Raw genomic sequence first — 27532 nt, 5'->3', positions numbered from 1 at the left:
TGACATTATATTATTATGACTGATTTATTATTCGTTTGTGATGTTTTACATTTATAAAAATATTCATAATGTGTATAGGCTCCAAGTTTATTAGCATTTGTATACGAAACCGAGCAGTCAAAAATAAAATAAAAAAATCTCTAGCGGAGCGTGGTGACATCATACTAAAATCGCTGCGAGTACCGACTGGATAATAATAAAAAAAAAACATCCGGAACAAAACATCTCCAAAGCTCTGGTTATAATATAACTAAGTTTAGGTAGCTATTTCTATATAATACCAAATGATTCTCATCGATTTGCCGCCCTTCGAGTATCTGCCGCCCCCAAGCGACGCTCAATCTGCCTACCCCCACGGGACGTCACTGCTTTTACATAATGGTATGATATTACTTGGGGATTTTCTCTGAAATTCCGGCGAAATATTGCGCGTCCGGGTAAGCTCCCTGAACAAACGGCCGAACAGGGGCGGTTGGCAACCCTAAAATACATTACAAATAATTTTATTGTACCTATTGTAAATTGTAACTATGCACACCTACATCTCTAGCAATTATTACAATGTGTTGAAAAAGGCCGCGACATTGTGTAAAGTATTAGTAAAAGTAGTTTGAAATAATTATACCTACTATAAAATTTAATTCATCGGAAGTTTTGTAAACAAAGATTTATGCAAATTTTTTAATCAAAGGCAATTCGCGCGCATAGTAAAAATAGTAGATGCGCGCGCATACACTACTTTCATTTTTCACTATTTTTTTACCCGATTCATACATAACCTCAAAATTGTATTGTGTATTTTTCGTTTATCGCAGAAGCCGGTCGGCAAAGGCTTTTTTTGGTCATTCTCGGTGAAACTTGTGTTTGGCTGTTCAGCGATAGATTCATAAATCGCCGGTCTGCGCGTCGATCGTTTCGCTTTAAGTGCGAAATCATTGAATTGTCTACTGTCGTGACTTCTATTCACGGCAATTACCGTTATTCGAGCGGCAGCGATCGCGCACTATTCTATTATACGTGTCAGCAGTTCACTGGTTCAGTCGGTCGTTACGGTAATTCCGATTTATCAGTTTTCGCCGCTGGTTAGGTTTACAGTCGGTGATTTGAACCAAGTAAACAAGCAGTGATGTCGGAAAAGAAACCATTCGAAAGATTACCCAAAAGTGTCGTGCCGAAGCACTATGAACTTGAATTAAAACCGGACTTAAAAACATTCGAATTCGAGGGAAAAGAAATTGTTTCTCTCGCGGTGAGCGGTTTGCACTGTCATGTCATGAAATTAAATTTATCTCGACGGATTCGCGCGAGTCACGCTCCGCGGTGCTTTGCGTTGTGATCATTTATAAAAATAATTATGCGCTTTGTAATTTCAGATATCGGGAGAGACGCGGCAGATTATTTTTCATTCCCTCGATCTCAATTTGAAGACGGTCAGCTTGAAGCAGTCGAACGGCGAGGAAGTCAAGCCTGCCGAGATCAAACTCTCGGCCGAGGATGAAACCGCCACTCTGGTGTTCGCGGAGACCCTGTGTCAAGGGAACGCCACTCTGTCCGTCGATTTTACCGGAGAGATAAACGATAAAATGAAAGGCTTCTACCGCAGCAAATACCTGAGTCCGGAAGGCGAAGAGAGATACGCCGGGGTGACACAGTTCGAAGCGACGGATGCCAGGAGATGTTTCCCTTGCTGGGACGAACCGGCTATCAAAGCGACGTTCGACATAACCCTGATCGTTCCGAAGAATAAAGTTGCCCTTTCTAATATGCCTGTGAAAAAAGAAACCAGCGACCAGGACTACCGCACTGTGATATTCGACACAACGCCCATAATGTCTACGTATTTAGTGGCTATCGTGATAGGAGAATACGATTATGTGGAAGATACATCTCAAGACGGCGTTCTGGTCAGGGTCTACACTCCCGTAGGTAAAAAAGAACAAGGTCTCTTCGCTCTAGAGGTGGCGACGAAGGTGCTTCCTTATTACAAAGACTATTTTAATATAGCTTATCCTCTGCCGAAGATTGATTTGATTGCAATTGCTGATTTTTCTGCTGGGGCCATGGAAAACTGGGGTCTGGTGACGTACAGAGAGACGTGTCTTTTGGTGGATCCTCAGAATACGTCATCGGTGAGCAAGCAATGGATCGCTTTGGTGGTGGGCCACGAGTTGGCGCATCAGTGGTTCGGGAATCTTGTGACCATGGAGTGGTGGACTCATCTGTGGCTCAACGAAGGCTACGCTACCTTTGTGGAGTTCTTATGTGTCGATCATTTGTTCCCCGAGTATGACATCTGGACTCAATACGTCACGGAGACATACATAAGGTATTTGATATTTATTTATAGTGTCGATTGTTAGAGCGCAATCACTTTTCATTGTTCCTATCTTCTATTCAACAGGAAATGACATTAAAGCATAACATTTTTTATTTCAAATCGGCAACCTGGTACACAAACACATAACAAATTAATTATTAATAATATAGAAATGTGAAAGCCGGTCACCATAGACCAAGGTTTTGAAGCTGTGTTTGGTTTATTACTTTATGAGTCAGGTCATAAAACTCAAGAAATAAAGTGTTCTGAGTGACCTCAAATATTATTAATGTTGAATGCGTGTTTCATTACTGTGATAGCTTTAATCTTAATCCATTATGTAATGATACAGATGTAACTAGAAATTTCAAAAAAAAACTAAACGTATTAGAAAGAAACGTGACTACAGAAACTACACGTAAATAGTATTAAATCAGGCTTCCATTAGACTACTTTTTTCGTGGTACCCAATTATGACAGTGGTCAGGAGGTAGAGTGTGCGATTTAGATGTGGAAAGCTTTTTGTAAAGCACAGTTTCCAAATCCTGTGACCAAAGAAAATTATTCATTTATATATTTATAGACATTCTCACATGACACCTCCGCATTACGATTTTTCATGTTAGGTTCTGCCAATGAACACAGGTATTCTACATTAAACATGGGTTTCACCCAGCCGTACGCAATAAATAAAATGTAACCGTAATAATTTTATTATTGCTTCAGATTTTCACGGTTGGATGTTATCATATTTGGTTTTTGGGTTGTTACAAGCTCATTGCAAAGGCCATTCTCAAGAGATAATTTATTGAAGTGTACTATTAGGTGTATGAATGCCAATGTCACTTTATATAATAATAGGAATGACTAATTCGTAGGTGTTTCTTTGGGACTTCGACCCTCCGACTTGGAGCCCGAGAAGGATGCAACATGTCGATTGCAACAGCCAGATGTTTTTTTCAGACGAAACAGTTGCATTCGATCAATCTGCAGAGCTCCATTTGGCAACATGTAATTTGTTGTTTCGTTAAATAACGATGACGTCACATCGACGTATTCGACACGTTTTTAGGTGAGACGAGTTCTGATATGCGAGCTGGCTAACAGTATACTTCAATACCTCTTGAGAATGGCCTTTCCAACGAAACTGAAATGCCAAGGCAAAGAGTAAGAACACACCGTGACACAAGCCAAAAACCAAATGATATATTATTTGAAACTATAAGATAGTAAGACAGGTTTTCTTGTCTTTAACAGCCATTTTGAACTAACTACTGTGAAATTTTTGTCAGGTGTAAGGTGATTGTTATTTAGGAAAATAGCTTTGATATCTAATATTAAATTCTGCATAAAGAGAGAATATATAAAAGACGATTTATCAGTGAGATTTATAACCTTGAATAGGTATATTAAAATCCATTATTTTTAAGTTGTCCAGTATACCACAGTATATATAGCGTTAGTTTGATTTACCACACATGTTTGTTGTGATATTTGCCTGTAAATTTTTTTTTTTTTAACTTAGGGCTCTTGAACTCGACTGTCTGAAAAATTCACATCCCATCGAAGTGCCGGTAGGCCACCCGGCTGAAATTGATGAGATATTTGATGACATTTCGTACAATAAGGGAGCGTCAGTCATAAGAATGTTGCACCGGTATATCGGGGACAAAGACTTCAGACGAGGAATGAACTTATACTTGACACGGCATCAGGTAAATATGACATGGTATTTAGCATTTCCATCGTTACAGCCGTTGTGGATTTTGGAAATCCAAACTAAGTTAATGCATTTTTATCAAACATTTTTATACAATAGAATTTGTCACTACATAGTTGAGATAATAAAATGAATCCTAAGATTTTAGACCCAAGCCATAAAATAATAAATAGGTAGAGTAAGTATATGGTAGAGATAGAGATAATTTGGCAAACCACTCTAATGGAATCAAAGATGTTGAAGAAAACCGTGGATGAAAGTGATAGCAAAAAGGACCACTAATTTTCATACAAACTCCGAACACTGTTAAGAGTTCTCTTTGTTTTTTGCATATAAAAGTGGCATTTACATCAGACTGAAATTACCTTCAGTGATTTTCAGAGAAATCATAGAAGGTTCCATCTGGAAGAAGATTCAGCATCTTTGGATAGAACTGACGTTTGGTAGTTGTATAGATGTAACAAGTTAAAAGTAAGTTTTGAGCCACTGCTAAACTGTAGTAAGTATTTTACTACAATCTACTCCAGTGCATACTTACGCATAATTTCATTTGAAATAAGACTATTGTTTTGAACAACTTAAGAATATCTGTTGAATCACCATTGAATGGAGGATTAAATAATTATACTAGTTGCATAATTAATTCAAAACTGCATTTTTTTGAGATGCTACATACTGTATGGTACCAAGTGTCGGAATGTGTATTTGTATCCAGAACATGGACTCGGAGGTTGAGCAAATGGTTAACCTAGGATTAACCACCCTATCTTATAAAAAAAACCATTAGACCTTCTCGAATGGCAGTCAAAATCTTTTCAGGATTGGAGAGCCAATAAAGTTAAAAGAATGATAGTATTTTTTCCATAATATGAAATTTTTCTCTTGGAGTTAGAATTAGAATAGACCTGAAATATTCACTTCACATATAATATTTTAATTCGTTACAGTATAGCAACACTTTCACTGAAGATCTGTGGAACGCGCTGGAAGAGTCGTCAAAGAAACCTGTGGGCGCCGTCATGTCTACCTGGACCAAGCAAATGGGTTTCCCTGTCGTTCAAGTTTCCTCAAAGCAGTCCGGCAAAGATCGTATTCTTAGTCTCAGCCAAGAGAAGTTCTGCGCTGACGGCACCAATGGACACAACACCAGCCTCTGGATGATACCTGTCACCATTTCCACACAGCAGAATCCAAATAAGGTAGTGTAATAATTACTCAATTAACTGTTTGGCTTTGGTGTGGGAACTGGCTCACTACCCTATGGGGCATGGTAACAGTTTTAAAGCATGGTCCGCTTTATTATTATAGGTCACAGAAAAACGGACACAAAGCGAGTCGATTGTCTGCCAATATTCAATCGTCATTATTTTTACGTGACAAACTATAACGCACATTATGAAACAGACATAAGTATTAAAAATAACATAATATGTATTCTTTAACACGTGTTTAAGTTTATCCCATATTTTTCCAAAATCCAGGGTACAGATTTCCGAGAGATCTGTACCTTGTTATACCAAACCCAATAGGGTAAGTCAGTTAACATTCATTTTGTGCTCCCTGTCTGCAATATTTGCAGTAGGAAAACAATTATTTATATTTTTGATTACACATTTCGCGAGCCTAATACTACAAGGTTCTAAGTATTCGTCCTTGAGAAAATAATGGAGTAGTATTCTAAGCTGCCACATTGTTACTTTTGTTTCATCAAGGACAAACACTTGGAACCTTGTAGTTCTCCACTCGCGATTTTCCAATTTATTGATATTATTCGATCATTTTAATCTGTAAATGAGGTGGTGCAAATGTATGCAGTGTGAAAATACACGCTATTATGTGATATCATAATCTTAATTTTTCAACTAAATGGATTCGCGTTGTGGTTTTCTGTTGCTATTGTCATGCCGGAATAACTATTCATTAGATTGATTTATTTCCCAAGGACCAGAATACAATTTTTAAGTCATAATTTAGTAATTTTATGTTTAAAACTACTACTAGTGCGTGAAAATGTCTGCCACGGAATCAATGTCATGCCACTTTGAAAGGTGTCGCATATCTCATGAATCTGACACTCGATTGAACGGATGCCTCACAGAGTAATATTTTAATTGTAAATAGTCAGCAAATAATATGCGCAATAATTTATGTTTAGCTACACCTGAGACATCTGCAGTTTTACAAGCATGCGAATGTCTCGTGACAGGAGTACACTCTATTTAATCAGAGACAGAAAAAGATATTGAGTAAGAAAGATTAATACAAACGGAATTTAAAGCAAATCGGCCGAGCTAATTAAGTAAAGAGATCCTCTCGTTTACTGTATGGCAGCAAATTTTTTAAAAGCATTGTATTGTCTTCTGTGGCAACTACATAGATAGGATGTCCTCATGGGCTCAGCAGCTGATTGGACAGACCTGAAAAAGTCTAAACTGTCTGTACACATTTCAGAATATTGTCAGAGGATGTGGTCAGCATCCACGAATCACAACCGCTGAGACATTTAGACTGATTAACAAAATCACAGTGGGCTTAAATTTAATCAAATTGTCTCACTGTAAATTTTTATTTAACCATTATAGGCGAGGTTTTCAAAATGTATGCCATGGTTTATTCCCAGTTGATCGCAGTATATTGCAAAATTTCAATAATTGCAAACAATTTTAATTCGATGTGCAGTGCAGTTACATTGGTAGACTTGCATGTTTTTGTGTTTATTTTTTTAAGCGACAACACAATTTCAACAAAGCATACTAGCGGCCTGTACACGTGCATGGATTTACTGTCGGCAATAGTGCTTATTTTAAACTATCATCACAATAACTGTTTACATGTAAAAGTGCTGACTGTCTCTCCAATCAAATTCTTCAAGAGCAAACAAGGCGCGATGTTGTCATTTTATAGTACTATTTGACAGTATGATATATATGTGAGTATATTGAAAATCGGTTAACCTCAAAATGAGTAGTTCGTTTTTTTACCAGCATTACCTACTAGAAATATTTTGTATGTATGCACTATAATCTGCCCCTTTCACTAATTGGACACATGTCTTGTTTTCGAGGTGGCGGATTACTAAGAGAGTACTTACTGTATATAATATTAAGTATATAATATATTCTATGATTAATTATGTTACAGCGCTATGGGTAATGGTCATGTTTGAAAACCTCCGCATTATAGTGACTCATGTCAAAATAAACCATTGTTATCTGATATTTTCCCACTTTGATAATACAAAAATAAATAAAACGAATGCCATGTTATCACTTATCAATCATTAAAATATGTGGATGGCCCATAAACACAGCAGCATTTCATGCAACTAAAGATTATTTTGGTCGACATTGAATTTTGTGATATTACCCTTTATTGTAAATAATATTATGCTTTACATAAATATGATATTAGCAAGTACTGGATGTTGCATATTTGCAATTACAAATGGGAAAAATTGAGTCATGAATATTTTATGAATAATATTCTGATTTTGCTTTGATATAGCATCGCAACAGTTAGTGAGCCGTGCAGCTGATAACTCATACTAGATAGCATATCTTTTTTATCAATAAAAATAATTGGGAATATTTGTTCGTTACCTTCTTTTGTTATTTGATAGAACTACATCATAGATCGTACAGAGATCGGCAACCATTTGAAAATCGCTAAAGGCACAATAGATATATTTTTTTCCAATTTTTATTATTTCACCTTCACTGTGGATAAATCATCCACGATGCACATCCAAAGTGTTAAATCTAAATTCAGCTTAAGAGAATGATAATGCAGTTAGAAGGAATCTGATTATTCTTATACATTATTTATGCGCAAATTAAAAAGACACAAGCCTTCGAATATATTATGCCCAGTGTCAATACATGTATTTTATTGTCGATTTCAGGTGGCATTAACGACTGTCCTAGAACAGAAGACTCAAGAAGTTATCTTAGAAGGAGTCGGTGAAAACGATTGGGTTAAGGTTAGTGACAATCCATTTTAGGTCATCAAATCAATCTTATGCCATCTCAATTACATATTATGGTAATGAAACACTTGACTACAGATTATCCAGTCAATGCTTGTTGAATGTTGTAATGAAATGTATTCAATTCTATGCTCAAAGTTGTCAATATATACTCTATACTAAAAAAGGCTCAATGTCATTCTTTTTTACGTATAAAGATATTATTTGCTTGCATGCACATGTACATATGCATCCATATGTAGTATAGGAATTATTATAAGTCACATGACTATTCGTAAGTGGGATTGAAGTCTAATTACATATGCATATTTTGTGTAATTAGATACACTGCAAATTCACAACTACTGTTCAAGTGTCAATCAAGCTCCTGTAGATATAAAACGATATGTTACTATTATAATAATATTATTATTATTATGATGTAATAAATAAAAATCCTGAATGATCATTTGTATCTGAGGCATAAAAGTTGTCTTGGTGGTCTGCATAATACATATAGAGAATCAATATATTATTATCCTTAACATAATCTGACTAAAAGCCAACAGGACTGCTTTTCCCATCTCATTCACCTACGATATGTCAGACGACAAAGCAGTGATTTTTCCAAATTAGAAGAATGCTGAAATATTGTGTGCTTGGTGTATCCATCAATTATGATGTATCTCGATGCATATTCATGGAAGGATGTTTCCCAACATACGAAAAAGATGTTAACTTCACTCGTCGGCTATTACTTTGTTGTGTAGGCGAATTTAGCCGAAAGTGATAAGTATGTTATCACTATCAAGTTTGTAGCGTGAAATTTGTAAGTAAACTCTTGTCAATGCAAATCACTTGGTGTTAAACACCTCGATATTGTGGAATCCATAACGTGGCGTATTTGGTGCAGATCTTCATGAACAAAAAACTTTCAAACTAAAATCTTTTGAACATACATAATTCTGAAAACACTCATGAGAAAATATAGCCAATAGAAAAAATCTTTTACGAAAAAAGTAAGACACCCGCAGGAATCGAACCTGCGTCTCTTGGGTATCGCGCCATGTGCATTACCACTATGCTACAACTACCATGCTTAATTCTGACAAATTTTAACTATTGGCTTTTATTAATACCTGCTCATTAGTGCTCTCCAAATTGAGTTACGGTAGGCAATCGATTTTTGTATTCTAAATTAAAGTATCTATTACCTACTATAATTACTAACCGACGTCACCGATCTCTCCAATATTTTCTGTTGCAACTTACTTGAACTTGCTAATAATTTAAATTAACCATTTCTTTTTTAATTTTTGACTACTTATGCTTGAAACACAAAAACACTATTTTAAAATAGATGTCTCATATAATTTAGGTGAACCCTGGTGCAGTGGGATATTACCGCACTCGTTATGATAGCAGCGATCTGCTTCGATTGGTGGAGGCGGTTCGCGGCCAGAGTCTGCCGCCTCTCGACCGTCTGGGGCTACTCGATGACCTGTTCGCCATGGTCCAGGCCGGACACACTCCCACTCTTGAGGTACCTATTCTTGCACTATTACAACTGTTTGTAATTCATTTTAGTGTATTTTACAGCAGAAGTCCAAACTAACCGTCGATATGATAAATGAAAGGACAATTTTGTTTGATTGTTTGGCGGCAGTTATTATATGTATGTATATAATTTTCGACTGCTTCATAATAAATCACACATTAATGTTATAAATATTGTAAACCCCACAATGGCTGAGCGGCTTATAATGTCGTGGGTCCCAGGTTCTTCTTGGTCTAGCAAATGCACATATGTATTGTTTTTCCAATACGTTGAGCAAGTGGCTAAACATCAATTTCTCTTAAAAAAAATCTGTCATTACAAACTTCCACTCTGTGGAGGCCGAAATGATCTTATTAGGATTGGACATGGTAAAAAAAAAACCCTTTTAATGTTATTCTAGCTGCATGAAAAATTACTTCCACTTAAAATTTCAAATATTCTAAATATGACACATTTAGAATTGTTTTGTGTAGTCGTATAGTTTATGGCAGGAGCATAAAACAACACTAAAAAATAAATCTCAGTGGCAATTATTTAAAGCCTATCTTCTTAAGAAAAAAATATTTTAGTCACTTAATAAAATGTTTTGTAAAAGTAAAATATACCAACAGAGCCATCTGTCTCACAGTGAAGATACCTACTGTATCCTAGTATACCGAATCTTCTACTAATGAACTCAAACAATGGCTAAACGTTTTTTGTATGTTGATTTGTTATCATTTGTTAGAATATTTTTATTAACCTCCTCGAATTCTATTAAATAATTCTCATTATGAATGCGCATTTTAAATATGAACAGACAAAGCTGGCTTGTTCAATATTTATATGAAATTATCATTCTTTCAGTCATTAAAACTGATGGAAGCGTACACGGAAGAGACGAATTTCACAGTGTGGTGCTCGATGGCCAACTGTCTGTCGAAGCTGTCGGTCCTGCTGTCCCACACGGATTTAGAAAAGCCGTGGAAGATATACTGCCGGAAGTTGTTCAGCAAGGTGGCTGCCACCGTGGGATGGGATGCCCAACCGCAGGAGACGCATCTCATCACCCTCCTCAGGAGCTTGGTGCTCAACCGGATGGTCTCTTGTGAGGACCCCAGCACTATCGCTGAGGCAAAGAAGAGGTATCTATTCATTTTCCTACTAATTTTTATATAAGGCATTTTTTCACTATGGTGGTGTGACCAAAGATGATGGACTTAATCTAGGACAACGGTTCTTGACCTTTTATGTGACCCACACCCCCAAGTAATTTTTCATTGGTCTATCAAAACTGCAAACAGTAGAATCAATCATAATCGTGAACATAATTCAACGACTTTGTTTTTGCTTCTCTTTCATGATTTTGTCAATAGGTGGAACATTCTCGTTGATTATGATTCACTGGTCTGTCTGTGGATTCAGGCGATTCCTATACATATTTGGTCTTGACTGACAGATAAGAACTGAATCCAGATTCACATTCACTCTTGCTGTTCCAAATAGAATAAGGACATGGAGTGGTTTTCGACCAAGTCTAGCTAGGGAATTATCATAATATGCTGAACACCAAAACTTGTAGTGTTTTTTAGTTACTACTAATTAAAACTTTTATTGTATGGAAGAATAATCGCACATAATAATAACACAACTGTTTTGATGGAATCAAAAGGAACAAGTGAAAAAGTGACTCATTTGTTTCAAAACAAATGAAAATCATAAATAGTGAAAGCATGACTCTTTGTTTTTAAAACAAATGAAAATACAGTAAACTGCATTACCGTTTGAGCTTTTATTACAAACTTCACTACAGATGTCACTACAAACTCCAAAGTCATACTCTCAAATTATTGTATTTCAAGAGCTCAACTTGTCTGCAAATCAATGAGACCCGTCTTCAGCTCATTATCATCTGACATTTTCGACAAATTGTAGAAGTATGGAGGCATAATTCATTCACGCTTTCCCTCTTTATCACATTCACTGGAGGTGCTGCCACCCATATTCGGGAATTTATGGCATAGGAAGGAGTCATATGAATTGTTTGTATTACAACATTTGACACCAATTCCTGGACGATTAAAGTATTGTTGAATTGGTAATTAATTATAGAAAAAATAATATTTTGTGCATTCGTAGCACTTTTTGTAAATAATAAAAAAAAATGGTGATCTGTTTTGGCGTTTAGTAAATTGTAGTGGAGAAACACATCACAGAAACATAATATAGGCTTGAGAAAATCACATAGATGCATATCAGACCTGGAACCCATTGGACTACATGGGCTGAAGGTGACATACTGTCTTTACTCAGGATGACATAAATTCAAATAAAAAAATCGGTGTGTGTACTTATGTACGCGCATTAGAAGTTATACATCTTTGGCGTAACAAAAACAAAACTTGTGATGACCTAGATTCTTCGACTAGCTCTTAATTATCTTGTTAAATTACACACTCAAGAAAAAGGACCGCTTATTGGAACGCCGCCGTTGGTTTATTTTTATACACTTTAACTTATATTACTAAATTATATAATTATTTATCGTTGTTTTATTTTTAAAGTAACAACTGCCACTATGACGTTTAATAGTTTAATAGCCACCTAGGCTCCAATTACCCGAATGTCAACCACTTTGAAGATTGATAAATAACGTAACCAAACCATTTTAAACCTTGATTCTGAAACTACTAAACAAAAATACATGTATCTGGCTATACAATGGACACAAAATAAGTAAAATTTTAAGTACTTACGTTGATGTTTATGTATTGTAAATTTATATAAGCACCTAGCCCAAAACACACTTCCACTCGCCACGCGCGTCCACGAGTCACTAAGCAGCCGACAGCGATCGACGGGCTTAGCCGACAATTGATGGATATTTTGGTTATTTCCGAGTCATTTTAGTGTTAGATGGTACCTGTTTTGCAGTCGCTCCCATTACCCACCGGCTCCCATTACCACACGCTCCCCTACATGTCACACGCCAAAAATACACTTGATCTGATTTTCCAAATGCACCTAAAGAAGTTCTCAAAAAATTCTGTATATTCTTTAGATTCAATCTTCATGTCTCTGGGGAAGCACTGCTGCCAGCCGATCTGCGGTTTGCTTGCTACAAAGCGGTGATGCTGGACGGGGACATGTCCACTTATGAAAGGTTCCTTTCTCTCTATCGCTCGGCTGAACTCCATGAAGAGAAGGACAGAATCAGTCGGGCGCTTGGTGCTATTAAAGATATTAAAATCTTAGAAAAAGTTCTCGAGTTTTCTATGTCGGTAAGTTCAATTGAAGATTAGGTCATTACAGATTTACTTAAGATAGCTGTATTTTGTCATTTGTCTGTACATTGTAATGTTAAGTAAAATGAGGTGCTGAGGATCAAATGAAGACAAGTGACATATTATAATTAGGTAAATAAATAATTATTTTGGAACAGTTTTCACGTTACCACACCTGAACACTCATGAAAAAAGATTAAACATGTAGCTGCTATTGTACTATTGTATATGAAAAGTTATAAGCATTCCTAAAATTTTATTATATTCCACGGACATAATATGGTGTATTAAATGTTATTATTTTTGGAGCAACGTATATAAACACATTCCACCGACTGACAGACTGATCCTGTCCTGAATTTTGACCACATATTATATATCAGAGAGTTGCATCTTTTTTAAGTATAATCATTTCCTTAGAATCTACTAGAATGTATGATTATTTGAGGCGTCCTCCTTTTTTGAGGACCTTAAAATACTTTCTCCTTCACTCATTCAAACGTCGCATACATCACCGTTTGGGTGCCCACCACGGCTTGCAGCAAACGTTATCTTACAGACGGCAGAGAAGGGGTCGCCTGTTTAGTTATATAAGGCAATGTTTAACTTTCAGCTATCAATTAGAATTGAATTGAGTTTGGCTCCGTCAAAATATCTAATTCGCCTAATTCACTACAGTAGCTTCAGTTAACCCTTAACCAGGCCCCAGGAACTTACAAGAGCAATAATTATAATTCCTATGAAATATAACCTTTATTTATTTGTGAATTATATGTACTTATGAAAAATTCAGTAGGTCTAAGAAAACTACTAAAAAACTAGGTGGGAACGATTTTCCCATTGCCTGGTAAGAGAAAGGTTTAACAAGTAGATTGTGGGATGTATATTACCACAGCCTGACATTTTTCAAAATAAAACAAGCACATTTTTTTTGTACATTTATTACAATCAATCAAAATCGAGAAAATGGAAAAAATATTAATTATTATTAATTATTGTCTGTATGGAAATCTTCCATGCACGGAATTACACACAAGGGCACTTTGCAGATTTTGCATTGATATTTGGACCTGTCTTGTACTACAAAACCTGTATCGTCTGAACGTTCCTTCTTTTGCTTTAGGTTATGTTCCTTGCTTATATAATGTTTTCAATTTCCATTTGGCTTATATAGGGATTTTTTAGTTTCATGGTAATAGAAATATTAAACGACAACGGGCAAAGGTGGTATAATCCCCACATAAGTCCATGCATTATATTTCACAAAATATAAATTATTTTACATAATTGTAATACAAATATAGGAGAATAACTCATAATCTACCAAATATAAAAAAATATTGCGACTGATATTGTGTTTTTTCGACATTATGATATTATTTAACTGCTTTGCTCTAAAAACGCACGTACAAGTCGAGACATGTAAAACAACTAACCGTCAAACTCGCAGACGCATTCCGATTCACACTTCATTATGTTTGACTCATAGGCAATATATTCGTTGTTGAATTTTGACTGATAGTGGGTAAAATAAAACCAATGCCCGATAAAACACAGCCAAATTGTATGTGGGAAGCATATTACCATTACCTGGTTAAGGGTTTTAAAACAGATAAAAACAATATCCCGTAAGCCCCATCAGAGTCAAGTGAGCTATTTGATTGAACTAGGTACATGATCTGACTACGACATGGCTCTAGTTTATAAATTACACTGCGTAGTAGCAATTATTGTCACGGTAAAGAATTAAAATATACCATATACACTTTGATCAACCCATGACTTATAATTATTAATAAGGAACGAGAAAAGAACCTCACTCCTTATAAATTGGCACTCAACGTTATAAAAACCGATAAGTTCACTAAGGTGCTTTTAAACGATCAGATTGAAATATTATTTCATCAACTATATACCAACCATAACCAAAACAAACAAATCGCCTGGAATAGATAACCTACAGAGTGAATTAATAAAATGTGGGGGGGAAAGCCTGCTCACACATTTGCATAGCCTAATCCACCAAGTATGGACTTCAGAAAAGATGCCAGAGGAATGGAAGGATGGGCTGATTTGTCCGTTGAAATTCTGACGAAAATAATTAAACTTGTAGAGATGATAATGACACCAGTACGATTCCGGGTGAAGCTTCAAGCGGAAATATCCGAGCCATTTATATCACTGAATGGCCTCAGGCAAGGTGACGTTCTGGCATGCCTTCTTTTCAATATTGCGCTAGAAAAGGTGATACGGGGTGCAAAGATTGATGCCCGTGGCAGCAGCACGATATTTACTAAGCCTATGCAGCTGCTGGCGTATGCCGATGATATCGACATCATTGCCATATCAGAATTGGTGCTGAAAAAGGCATTCACAGCACTAGAAGCCTCTGCCAAAAGAATGGGCTTACAAATAAACGAGGCAAAAACTAAATACATGCCTGTCTATGTCACACCATGAGAAGGCGCACCAAAGTTAGATATTGGTGCATACAAGTTTGATTCAGTCAACAGTTTCATATACATTATATATTGGTTCTCTCGTAACTCAACATAATGGATATTACAGAAGAAATCAACAAGAGAATCATGTCTGCGAATAAATGCTACTTTGGCCTATTAAGACATTTTAAGACCCGCATACTATCTCGCCGAACTAAAAGCACACTCTACAATACACTTGTAAAGCCAGTGCTCATCTACGCATCGGAAACCTGGACATTAACTCTGCGAAATTAACGAGCCCTGAACATCTTTGAAAGAAAAATTCTCCGCCGTATATATGGACCGATCAGGGACGGCACCAATTGGAGGAGAAGATATAAATGCATCGTTTAATTTGCTGATAGTGAAGGTGTCAGACGAAGCTAATCGGTTTTCTTTTTTCGTGTTTACTATCAATTCATGGTGGAAATCCATTGCGTTAATGATTTAATTTAATAAAACACATTTTTTTAGTACTTATTCCACTTTTAATAAATAAATCTGGACAGGTTTCGTCCGCCTTAGAGGAACATTTTCAACTGTTGAAAACAGTTGGCAGAAAAACAGAGGTGGACGAAACCGGTCCAGATTTATTTATTTAAAGTGGAATAAGTAGATAATAAAAAATGTGTTTTATTAAATTAAATCAATAATAATAATATGAAGCTAATCATTATTAACCCGCACATAATTAAAACATTTTTTTAAATATTTAATTCTTGATTTTTTACATACATTGAAGTTGTTTGTTAATAGGTAAATAATATGTCGAAACCTTAATAAAAGTTGTCTTATGATTAAAAAATAACAGAAATATATATTCTTTATTTTATTTAATAAAATTATAGTTTTAGTCATACTATTTACATTTCGATCTTTTCAATTTTGCAATAAAAACAACAAATGTCCAAAAATTGTGTAAAAACAGCAAATGTCACACTCATTCTTTTTTAAATATCTATTTAACCGAAATAAATTTAATATTTTCTTTACATTCATATAGTGCATATAAGGTTTCTCTATAATTCCTCATTGTCAAATTAATAAAATTTCTCTTGACAACCAAGATATTATGTTTTTACCCTCCTGAAAAAAAAGTGTTATGTGATATTTGCTGTTTTTATGCCAAGATCTTCAATTGTTACTTGTCAAGCAAAATATACTTAATGTCCCTGAATCAGTGTTTTTAATAAGTGAAAAGTATAAATCAACACCTTATGTATACCCATACTTATCAATATATATCACCGTTTCCCAACCGACAACTCATTTGTTTTTCTAATTTAGTTCCATTGTATTTGGTAATAAATGATAAACTTTCTTTTTCAGGATGATGTGAGATCTCAGGACACAGTATTTGTGATAATGTCGGTCGCCAGATGCCGGAAAGGCAGGGACTTGGCGTGGCAATACTTCCAAGATAATTGGAAAATGTTGCTTGATCGCTATCAGGTACACTATTTTGTTCATTATAGGATTGATATTGAAATTTTTAACCAGAATATGTATTCGAAATAGATGAATGTTGAGCAACATTCAACTCGATGGGACTCACAATTGTACTTGGTCAAAACTAAATGCCGCCTATTCGACGCTTGTATTCTGACAGTGCTGCTTTATGGTAGCGAATCATGGCACCTTATGAAGGCTCAGAGCAACCATTCGATACCCTAGTTCTATAGGGAAACAACTCAAAATACCTTGTTCCAAGATAATGGCTTTTGAAAATTTTGAACAAATTTTCATTTCGATGTTAAAGCCTTGATTTTTGAAGTAAATGTATTTATTTTTTATTTAGTTCAAATGAACTTAGCAATGCAAAATGAAATGTTACAGTTTAACAAATAATTAACTCAGACATTCCCGTTAATATTTGAATTAATGATTAATCCCAAAAACGGTTTTTTGAGTTTTTGACCCGTTGAATAGATTTTTTGATTTTTTTTTATTGAATTATGAAGATAGAACCGTTCTACATTGAATGGCATTATTAACTCAAAACCTTGAAATTTTGACTTGTTTCCCTATAGAACTAGGGTATCGATATACTGAGCTTCGAAAACAGATGTTTGCTATAGATATATACTATCTATAGAGTTTATATGGCAGAGCTATAGGGTGCACCTGGAACGATGCAAAAAAACTAGCGAGCGACAGGGTTTCTTGGAGGCGCCTCGTGGTGTGGATATGTTCCAACTAAGGGGTGGATATAGCCGAAGAAAAATGTTGCGTTTTCTGTGTTATATGTATGGCACGTTGAATATCTGTAGATACGAGAGTACTTTAAATTGGACTTTGAATAATGAGGGTTTACTTTTCAGGGCGGGTTCTTGCTGGCGCGCCTCGTGAAGTGCACCACGGAGAACTTTGCGAGCGAAGAGTCCGCACTGCAGGTGGAGTCTTTCTTCAAGGATCATGTTACGCCCGGAGCCGAGAGAACTGTGCAGCAGAGCCTGGAGACCATCCGCCTCAACGCGGCGTGGCTCGCCCGAGACCTACCCTCTACCACCAAATACTTGGCCGCATACCATTAAAACTTCTATGAATAAATTTGTTACTCATTGACATTCTAGTTCCTTCATCTCCGTCTTGCGCACATCGACATTCACCGAGAGCTACCCTAGATTGCGTTTTGCAGTGTTGTAAATTCACTTCAGTGGAGTACCTATTATAGAATTATACAGATGTGTTTTTGTGTCTAACACTTTTAGTATTACATATCATGAAAAAATAAGAAACAACAATTTTGTCTATTGAACCTATTGAGCTAACTGTTTTTAGTATTGTTTAATTAGTAACTATAGAAAAGTTTTATTATTCTCTATTGGGGTAGCACTGAATACATTTTTTTGTACACATAATACAAATGGCAGTCTGTGGTTGACGTTCTTTGTTGGGTTTCGTAATTGCGTACTGTTATTTGAGAGATTTTATGCATTTTTTCTTCTAAATTCTAAATAATGATTATTCGTATCATAGAAAACTTCTTTCAGGCGTTTCTATCTTAGTGCAACCCTGGAACACAAATGTGAAAATATCTACAAATGACTTGCAGACAATGACATTATTAATGGACGACGCACTCAATACAGTAGCTAGCAAGTAAATTCGCACATTCGCATGTATAGGTAGACGTCAGGCGATTTCCATTATGCGTTATCACGCATCGGGAATTTATAGCAATATGACCTTTATTGTAATGGCGTTAGAGCCGTGTTTCTAATGTCAATGTTCATTTGAGCGAACCCGTTCGAACCGAGCCATTCGGCAGACTCAACAAAAAGCATCAGGAATTTATAGCAATATCACCTTTATTGTAATGGCGTTATAACAGATTATGCCATTCGGCAGACCCGACAATAAAGTGAGTGTCATTTTCTTTTCCAGATGATTCGTCCATATTAATGTCATTGCTTGCAGATTATTTAATCATTAGCAATTTGTAAGCTTCATATGTATTATGAAAGTTCATATCTGCATATGCAGATGGTTACAATTATTAGAAAGACCGAGATAACGCTCCACTGAGTGAATTAACTAATATGTTTTACGCAATATTAAGGAGGGCAAGGATGGTGTTTGTTTATTATTAATTCTGTTCTTATAGTTTATTAATCATACACTGTATGACACGACAGGTTTCGTTTCAATATTTAGAAGATTTTATGGGCCTCCACAGAGTGGAGGATTGTATTAACAGATTTTTGTTTTTACAAGAGATGGATGTTAGCCACTTGCTCAACCTATTAGGTCCATACACTGACTCCAAACACACATTGAAAAACATGTGTATTTGCCAGACGATTCGAACCTGGACCCACGACATTATAAGCTGATGCGATAGCCTCTCGGCAATCGTGGGCGTATTTAAAATACCTTTGGTATATTTCCTAATAACTCAATCTTATTTAAAGCTCATTGGCTATGGCTGATTTAAATTTTTACACCCATTGGCACCTTACAAATTTTTTTAGATTATCTAATTCATAAAAAATGATGTATTTTAAAAATAAGTATACATAATTATGTATGTACTGAATTTTATGTTGTGATTTAATGTTAATCAGTAAAAACATTTATTTCTCACAAATCAAGACGAAAGATGTGGAGTTAACGTTTATTGCCTAGTTCCACTTCGCTTACGTAATTTGGTTTAGCATAATTAGAAGTTTCATTTGTAGAGCAACTAATTCCTGTTTAATGACATTGTGCTTACGATGATGATTTAAACGTTTGATAGATGACAGGGAATTTGCTATAAAATGTTTTGCGATTGTATCGCGAGATCGATGTCAATTGAATGTCGGTGATTTTTTTAGAATGTTGAGTTGGTGCTGGTGCTCCTGGTTGATTTAACTTTTGTAAGGATTTCGGGTGAATATGGGAAAATGTGCGACGATCTATGAGGCTGACATGTTTACTTCAATCAAATACTTCTTAAAATTATCATATATCGGATCTTTTAAAAGTCTTACCATTTATATATTATATAAACAAAGACAATACTTTTGTAGATGGGCAACTTTTTCATGAGAGTATCAAAACTAAAATAGACTACTCACAACTATAACTTAAGGTGTGGCCTTGACGTTGGTTTCACTCTAGGGGTGGCAGGTTATATGAAAGTATGGTGAAGCAGGCTGGTATGGTGAAAAAGTATGGTGAGGGTGGCTGGTAAAATCAAGTTGCGGCAAAATTTTCACGTTAACATTATATTATATGGGTACATTATAATGACCAAATTAAATCCTCTGTGATGCCCTGAATTTTATTTATCGCGTCGCTTTTTCTCGTAAGTTGTCGGCTATGCTAAGTTGTTGGCCTGCTTCATTCAGTTGTATGAGAAAGCCGATTACTTGCCACTCTTTTTATTTAATACCTCTATGGTGTCGCTATATTGTGAGTATTGCTGGTGTTTTGCGAGCTACCGAGCTTTTACTGCCACACCTCAAGTTATAGTTGTCGGTCTCGTAAAAAGTAATATATAGTGAGTATTTTAAAAATTAATGTGTATCAAAAGGTATGATTAAATTATTCTTATTGCTGGTTTGCTTTTGTACTGAAAAGCACAAGTCTCATTTTCACATGTTCTACTTTATTGCACTGTTTGTTGTGAAAATTGATATTAATTTTGCAATTTTAAATACATATTCACTTATCGAATTTTTGATTTAAATTTTACTTATACTCTTAAGACTGCCCATCATAGAATCAACATCAACGATGATTTCTTAAAAATCAATCAATTTTGAAATTCGATAATATGGTTTGTAAAATAATTAGAAATATATTATCATTGTAGATTTCTCTACAATTTTTATCACACACTTAATCATATAAGTATTATATTATTATTGTATCCTATATAGTGTAAAATACATATGTACTAATCTTTTATGTATCATTATTTTTGTCTAAATATTGTGTAGACAATAATAAAACTATTTTCAGTTTAAAAGTGGACTTTTTTTGGTATGAAGGGTCACATCAATACAGTAGGCGCTCGGTAATCCGGCACCCATATTTTTTCACCTATGCCGGATTGTCGGAAATGCCGGATTACTGGATTTCTATAGGAAATAATTCAAGGTCGGCCACTGAACTACCGAGCGAACGGCTCTCCGCTCTGTAATCCGGCAATTTAATGTGAAACCTGCCGGATTATAGAGCAGGAGAGCTGAGTTGGAAAATGCCGGAATATTGGACGTGCCAGATTGGTGAACGCCGGATTACCGAGCGCCTACTGCACGTCATATAATATCGTCGGTCCCTATTAAAAAAGTCAGATCTGAAATTTTGTCATTTTCGGATTATTACGTAAAAGTTATTTAAACACTTTAAACATTTATACCACGAGTTTTTTTTGTTTGTTTGAAAAATTTCGAGATACTCAAGTTAAAAATGACAGATCTACCGGGAGTGTCCGAATAACAATGTCGGTTCTTACCAACCGACATTGTTGGCTGGGCGTGGGTGAGCAATATGCGTCGGCTCTGACAGTTGCTGCTATGTTCACCGGACAGACGGATGTTTTTATAAATGTTTAGAAAAGTTTTTATAACCCGTATTTTTATTCATTATGGCAAGCAATAGGTCACAAAGGATATTTGATGAAACATCTTTGATTGCTCGTACTGAAAAATAGCATTTTGCAGATCCGACTTTTTTAATAGGGACCGACGATATGGTACATCCATGTTTTCTTTTATTAGGTATTTATCTTTCTTAATACATATAGTATAACCAATCATAGTTTATTGACGACCTGCGACTAAAGCATAAATAACTGACATCTTCTAATCGTCTTTTATTTACTGCATTTAGTTAAGCTACAGGGTGCGTTTAAACTTTAGCTGGTAGCACTATAATTAAAATATGTGTATTGCCCATTGCAGACGAATGTGGCTACAAATGAAAAATTATTCTACAGTATAATGAAACGAGAAGTTGGTACCTATTTTTTTTTATTTTAAAGTCAAATTTACTTTATATTGTGGAATGATTTTGGTGCTGAGGATTAAATGGATATAAACGACATATACCTACATAAAAAATGAGTTATTAGTAATTTTCATAATATCATAAGGTTTTTCCTTGGTTACTTTCAATATAGATAACATAACAGGAGATTCACAAGGGTGTTTGAACGGTGAAAAAATATGACAAAATTTATTTACATACAGTCACGAAGATGGAGTTGTTATACTTTGACATTACACTTTTGTATTACATATATCTATAATCACAACACACATTTATTATTAGAAATCGGCGAGAAATGCCACGTATACCTCCTGCGTACAAGCCAACCTAATTTTTGTCAACCTCTAACTGTGACACAGGAGAGAGAATACACGAGCCACCAATGCCCGAAAGGTGTGTCTTGTCGTGAATTTAACTGCCTTTCCCTGTGTTTTTTTATACTGCTGGGACCGGTCTTGATAAGGTCACTTTAATCTATTCATAATAATGCATCAATTGATAATTATCACATATGCAGTACATCCAATGGTGGTGACATTACATTCTAACTTATGTGTGAGGCAGGGTTCAAACATGTAACAACATTGTATGAAATATAGTATTTTGTTCTTAACTTTTTATTCCACTCCATGAACTTCTGCGAATGCATCTATAAAGTTATTATTTTCATGACAATGTTATCTAATTTGAATGTTACAGCATGATTGTCCTTTTTCAATGACTGAAACCATTAATAAACAAAGAAATATCAATATTTTTTCTTAGAATAGTAATAATAGATCATTTGAGAACAATTGCATACTCATTAGCAAACTATTGAAAACCATTGGGTAGAATTTACAATTGCAAGTGTAACTTTTAAGTTTCTTTGTTTAACTCATTCACTACTCACTGGAACACTTGTATTCCTTCAATTCTCAGCTCAATTATTATTTGCGATTCAATAAAAACATAATATTTAATACAATGCATATTGTAGGTACAGAGTGTAGCTCTTATATTTCGGCTGATATTTCACGGGAGGGCTGGGTGGAGAGATGTACATGAAATGAGTAAATTTGCAGTAAGCAATGAGCGTGGGCGTAGAGATCTATTTGAAAGAGCTGCGGGAATTTCCCAGATGGATGTGATGACTTATTGGCCAAAATATAGCAGTTGCATTTGTAGTTGTTGAATGTTATACATAGTGTTTAAATATTAAAAAAAAAACAATAATCATTAGTAAATTTTACTATTATCATGGTGACTAAGTCATTAATTACTTCAGATCAAAGACTTTGATGAAAAACTTCTACAGCCTACAAAATTATAAAAAAGAGTTGGAAGGGTTTCGTTGATGTTGCATAGAAAAAAACGGAACCTGCTTCAGCGGTTTTGATAAACTACAGAAGGCTCCATCTGGTTGTGGAGAAGTTTCTTCAACATCTTTGCTTCAAATGCATTTTATTTAAATAAATGTTATTTTCAATATGTAAATATATTCTTGCGTGAATATAATACCTGATACTTTTATTGCAAATCTATTTTTTTATTTTATATTTTTTTTTCATGTCGTTTGTTTGAAAACTATTATTTTTTAAAAAATAATTAATTAATTTTTTAGAGAAAGCGGAACTGATGGAAGTTTTTGATGGATGCTAAATATAATAAATATAAAATTGAGAAATTAATCTTAGAATCTGAGATTCCGAGGAATTTAAATAGTCTGTTCAAAATTAAAAAATATTTTTAGCCTGTTGAACAATTTTTATATAAGTAAGACATATTCATATTGTCGAAGTTAAGCTAATCATGATGTAATTATTGTATGTAATTCGTAATTGAAATAAGTATACAATCAGTTAATACGTATGAAGAATCATTTATAATTAGTAACATTTGCCCTTGAATTTGTGAGGGTACAAATATTATTTTAATAGAGTACATCTTAAAACTAGCGTTGAACAAAAATCCATTAAAATGCTCGCGATGTAGTATTGGCAGAGTACTGTCTCTGAAGCCGTGTGATGCTTGTTTGAACCCCTGGTGGAAATTCATACACTTTTTTTTTTATGTGTATGTTGTATTGGAGCCTCGTAAAAAAACTATTGAGATAACCTCTACTCTCGCGGCCTATAGACTCCGTTTGGGAGCCAAAATGATAGTTTACCCTTTTTTGTAATGAAAAATTAATACTTTTGTATTTAGTTTTGAAGTTAAATAATGAAATACATAATATGAAGGAGATTGTACTGTGTTAAAAACACATGGAATTTCTGAATTTGTATTTGAGCAAAAAAGAGATTTCCTTTTTAGTTTTCCATGCTTCAATGTATAACATATTTTAAGGTTCGGCACCATTGAATTAAATTCGGAGGATGTATTGTCCAAAGTACGTGTTTAAATTAATGATAATAATAATTGATGATCTTTATCCTATACATATTTATATTTTAAAGTGTTTCCAGATCCTCCATTCTTTGCTACTACTTGCATAATAATTATGTTATAAGGCTTATAATATAAGCAATGTTCCCTTTGTTTTTATGTCAGCTGTTGTATTGTCCAAATCCGTGGTAGTATATCATTACAAAGAAAATTGATAGGGGCTAACGGCAGATAAATTAAAAGTTAACATGTTTACCTTACAGTCGGAGGAAACATTCTTTTTGAGCATACTAAATCTGATGAGATAATGAGTTAACAAATGATAATAAAGCAAATGGCAGGTAACATGAAAATAAGATCTGGGCTATTTTTAAATTTAAATTATCAAAGAAACTATTTTATGCAATTTTAAATAATGATTCTTTTATTTTTAAATTTCAGTGCAGTAGTCATTTCAGAGGTAGAACACTGACCATTTTCACTCACAGTTGAATGGTTTAATTTCTAATCTATTTTCAGAAATTTGCAATAATATAGTCTTATTTATAAGAAGGAGATTTAGACATGATGAATAATTGTGTTGTATCTATTTGATACAAAGTTTTTATCAGATATTGGAGCTTAATAATTTATTGGTATTTCATTATTTTAATTTAAAACTGTTTCTTTAGTATTTTGTAAAATGTTTTGTTCGTCTTTAATAATAGATTACTGTTATTGTTATTCTTTAGTTATTACGAATATAAGATTCAAAACTTTTGTTACCAGTTGGACAGTATTCATAATTTGTATGGGTTTTTTTATTTATCTGTAACCAAGTTTTAGTTTGAAAGCTTTAATAAAATTACTCACATCATGAAACTAATATACTTCATGGTTTTATTTTTACTACGGTTTACCTATAATGTACATAACAAGACATTTAATAAATATTTTTTCACGAATGACCATTTTCTCATAAATGACATCACGATAATATCATCTCTGTTCTGGCAGAACACACTAACTGGAGAATACTAGTTTTGAGTAATTTGACTTTGAAGTTGTTAAATGTTTGAAATGGTCTATCATGTGAGTTTATTAAGTAATCGTAAAAAGGATGACTTTAAAATAAAGACTGTTTATTTATTAAGAAGGTTTCCAGACGGTATAGTTTGAAATAAGGAACATTTTGGTATAACTAACTCAATATGTCATTTTTTCGAATTAGTGTCTTCTGCCAGACCAGTGACGATATGATCTACAGTATTTTTGGCCATTCCTTCCCCCCCGTCTCAAAATCTTTTAACACCCCCTGTCTATTCTTCCTGGTATTTGTTGAAAAACAAATTCATGGAAAATTATCGATATCAGTATAATAAATCTTTTTGAATATTTTATTCACAGTAAAAAATAAGTTTATATTTTGTTAGTTTTGTGATATCACATTTTCAAAAACCCCCTTACCATCTTTGTCACAAACTATCACATTAAATCAGATACCATCCCACCCTTTAGAGAATGATTTTGTATTTGGACGACACCCATGGTTTCTAATAAACCATCAGCAAAACTGCAAGCTGCCATCGGATAATGTGGACTTCAGCAGCCAAACCTTGCTCAGGTAGATAAACACTCATCGGAGTTTATACGTGGAAACTTTATTTTACTTAAGACATGAGTGAGGTACGTCTTATACTAAGAAAAATATATAGTAAAGCCTTTAGCAGTACACGCAGCAATGCCTACTGATAGATTTTCTGAGGCCTTCTTGAAAATTAGCATGCATGCTGGCGTGGTTGGTAAATTACCTAGGATCGCGGGTTCGACCATGTAACTGTCAAAAATACATGCCCTCAGCGGAGGCATATAAGGGCCAAAACAACGTTATGTCAACGCAGGTCTTACTTGATTCCAAATGTATATCATTGGAATCAAGCAAGACCATTCCAATAGGATACACATCATTGGAATCAAGTAAAACTTATGTTGCCGTATGTCTTGGCCTGACGTTGCGTAGGAATGAAAATGGTAATTTACTTGGAGCATTACGTCTCTGTTCTGGCAGAATACACTAACTGGAGAATACTAGTTTTGAGTAATATGACTTTGAAGTTGTTAAAATGTTTGAAATAATGGTCTATCATGTGAGTTTATTAAGTAACCGTAAAAAGGGTGACTTTAAAATAAAGAGTGTTTATTTATTAAGAAGGTTTCCAGACGGTAAAGTTTGAAATAAGGAACATTTTGGTACTAACTCAATATGTCATTTTTTCGAATTAGTGTCTTCTGCCAGAACAGTGACGATTACCTATAGGACCTAAACATTTTTACAAATAATGTTTATTGGGCACTCGACTCTCAGTTGACCCCCGGAGAGGATTGACAGACAAATTTAAGAGGATGAGTGTGACCGATTGAAGAGAGAGGGCTCGGGATAGAGATCCTGCAAGATAATTGTGCAGTCTACTGTGAACCTGTATAATCTATAGCGCCAGCATAAGTATGTATATAATGTTTATATTTTCCAAATGTTCAACTCATTTGGGAATGCTCATAATAATATTATATAACAAGAAATAATATTATCGAGATAAACAAATGGATTTATTTATATTATATTACTGTAATCATTCACTGTAGTACTTACTATCTCACTACTGATCAACCGAATGGTGTTAACTATTTGTTCTCAAGCTCTACAGTTCTTCCCAGGAAACCGCGAAATATGTTATTATTAGAAAATACCTAACTGAGATTATTTAATACTTTTATTACCAATTAAAATACTTCTCGCGTATTTGTGGAATGCGAACGCAAATTTGTTTGGTCTTTACTGAAATTTCCCACACATTTGGCCATCTATTTAAAAAAAGGTTCACAAGTTCTGGTTTAAATAGATGACACTTTTTCCCAGCATGACTGACTGTAAATGCATTTCTTCTTTTCCTGCAGTAGGTATCTATAATAAATACAATATACCTACACAATTTGTAGTAAACATAGAGATGGGGCCGCTTATGTTAACATAGTACGACAGCGGCTCGACAGACTTACGATTCAAACTACTTTTTATTACTGGGAACTAATGAAATATTAATTTTTCGCTTCACCGTGTCTTTTGAAAACAACCAAGTCAGTCGCGGTGCTTCTCAAAAACACGAATCGGCAATGCAATGATGGCTATACCGATCGTTTTAAGCACAGCGGCGTGTGGTGATAGACAATATAATATTAATCCCCAGAGTTTTAAATTAGCTTTTCTAAACATTCTTTCGACTACCTACGTTTATCATTGATTATGTTACTATGCTTAGCAAAATTGGAGTATATTGTTGGTAAGTATTGCAGTCTTTGAAGACCACTTTATCTTAGAATATCCTCAGTGGTATAGGTAC

The 27532-nt window shown here is 34.7% G+C and overlaps 1 protein-coding gene across 1 annotated transcript; it reads left to right on the top strand.

Annotated features, from left to right (window-relative positions):
- The first annotated feature begins 776 nt into the window (after positions 1 to 776).
- On the top strand, positions 777 to 20758 carry Psa (puromycin-sensitive aminopeptidase). Its single transcript, XM_085959529.1, has 10 exons — positions 777 to 1249; positions 1374 to 2326; positions 3843 to 4032; positions 4985 to 5236; positions 7939 to 8016; positions 9380 to 9544; positions 10406 to 10683; positions 12600 to 12819; positions 16635 to 16757; positions 17627 to 20758. The coding sequence occupies exons 1-10, from the start codon at positions 1127 to 1129 to the stop codon at positions 17837 to 17839; spliced, it is 2595 nt and encodes an 864-aa protein (XP_085815655.1). The 5' UTR covers positions 777 to 1126; the 3' UTR covers positions 17840 to 20758.
- The last annotated feature ends 6774 nt before the right edge of the window (positions 20759 to 27532 follow it).

Source organism: Rhyacophila brunnea, unplaced genomic scaffold (assembly GCF_057557595.1).
Source record: "Rhyacophila brunnea isolate RB1 unplaced genomic scaffold, BYU_Rbru_1.0 scaffold_9, whole genome shotgun sequence".
NCBI lineage: Eukaryota > Metazoa > Arthropoda > Insecta > Trichoptera > Rhyacophilidae > Rhyacophila > Rhyacophila brunnea.
Note: the sequence above shows the minus strand (reverse complement) of the source record. Positions and strands in the feature narration are given on the sequence as shown.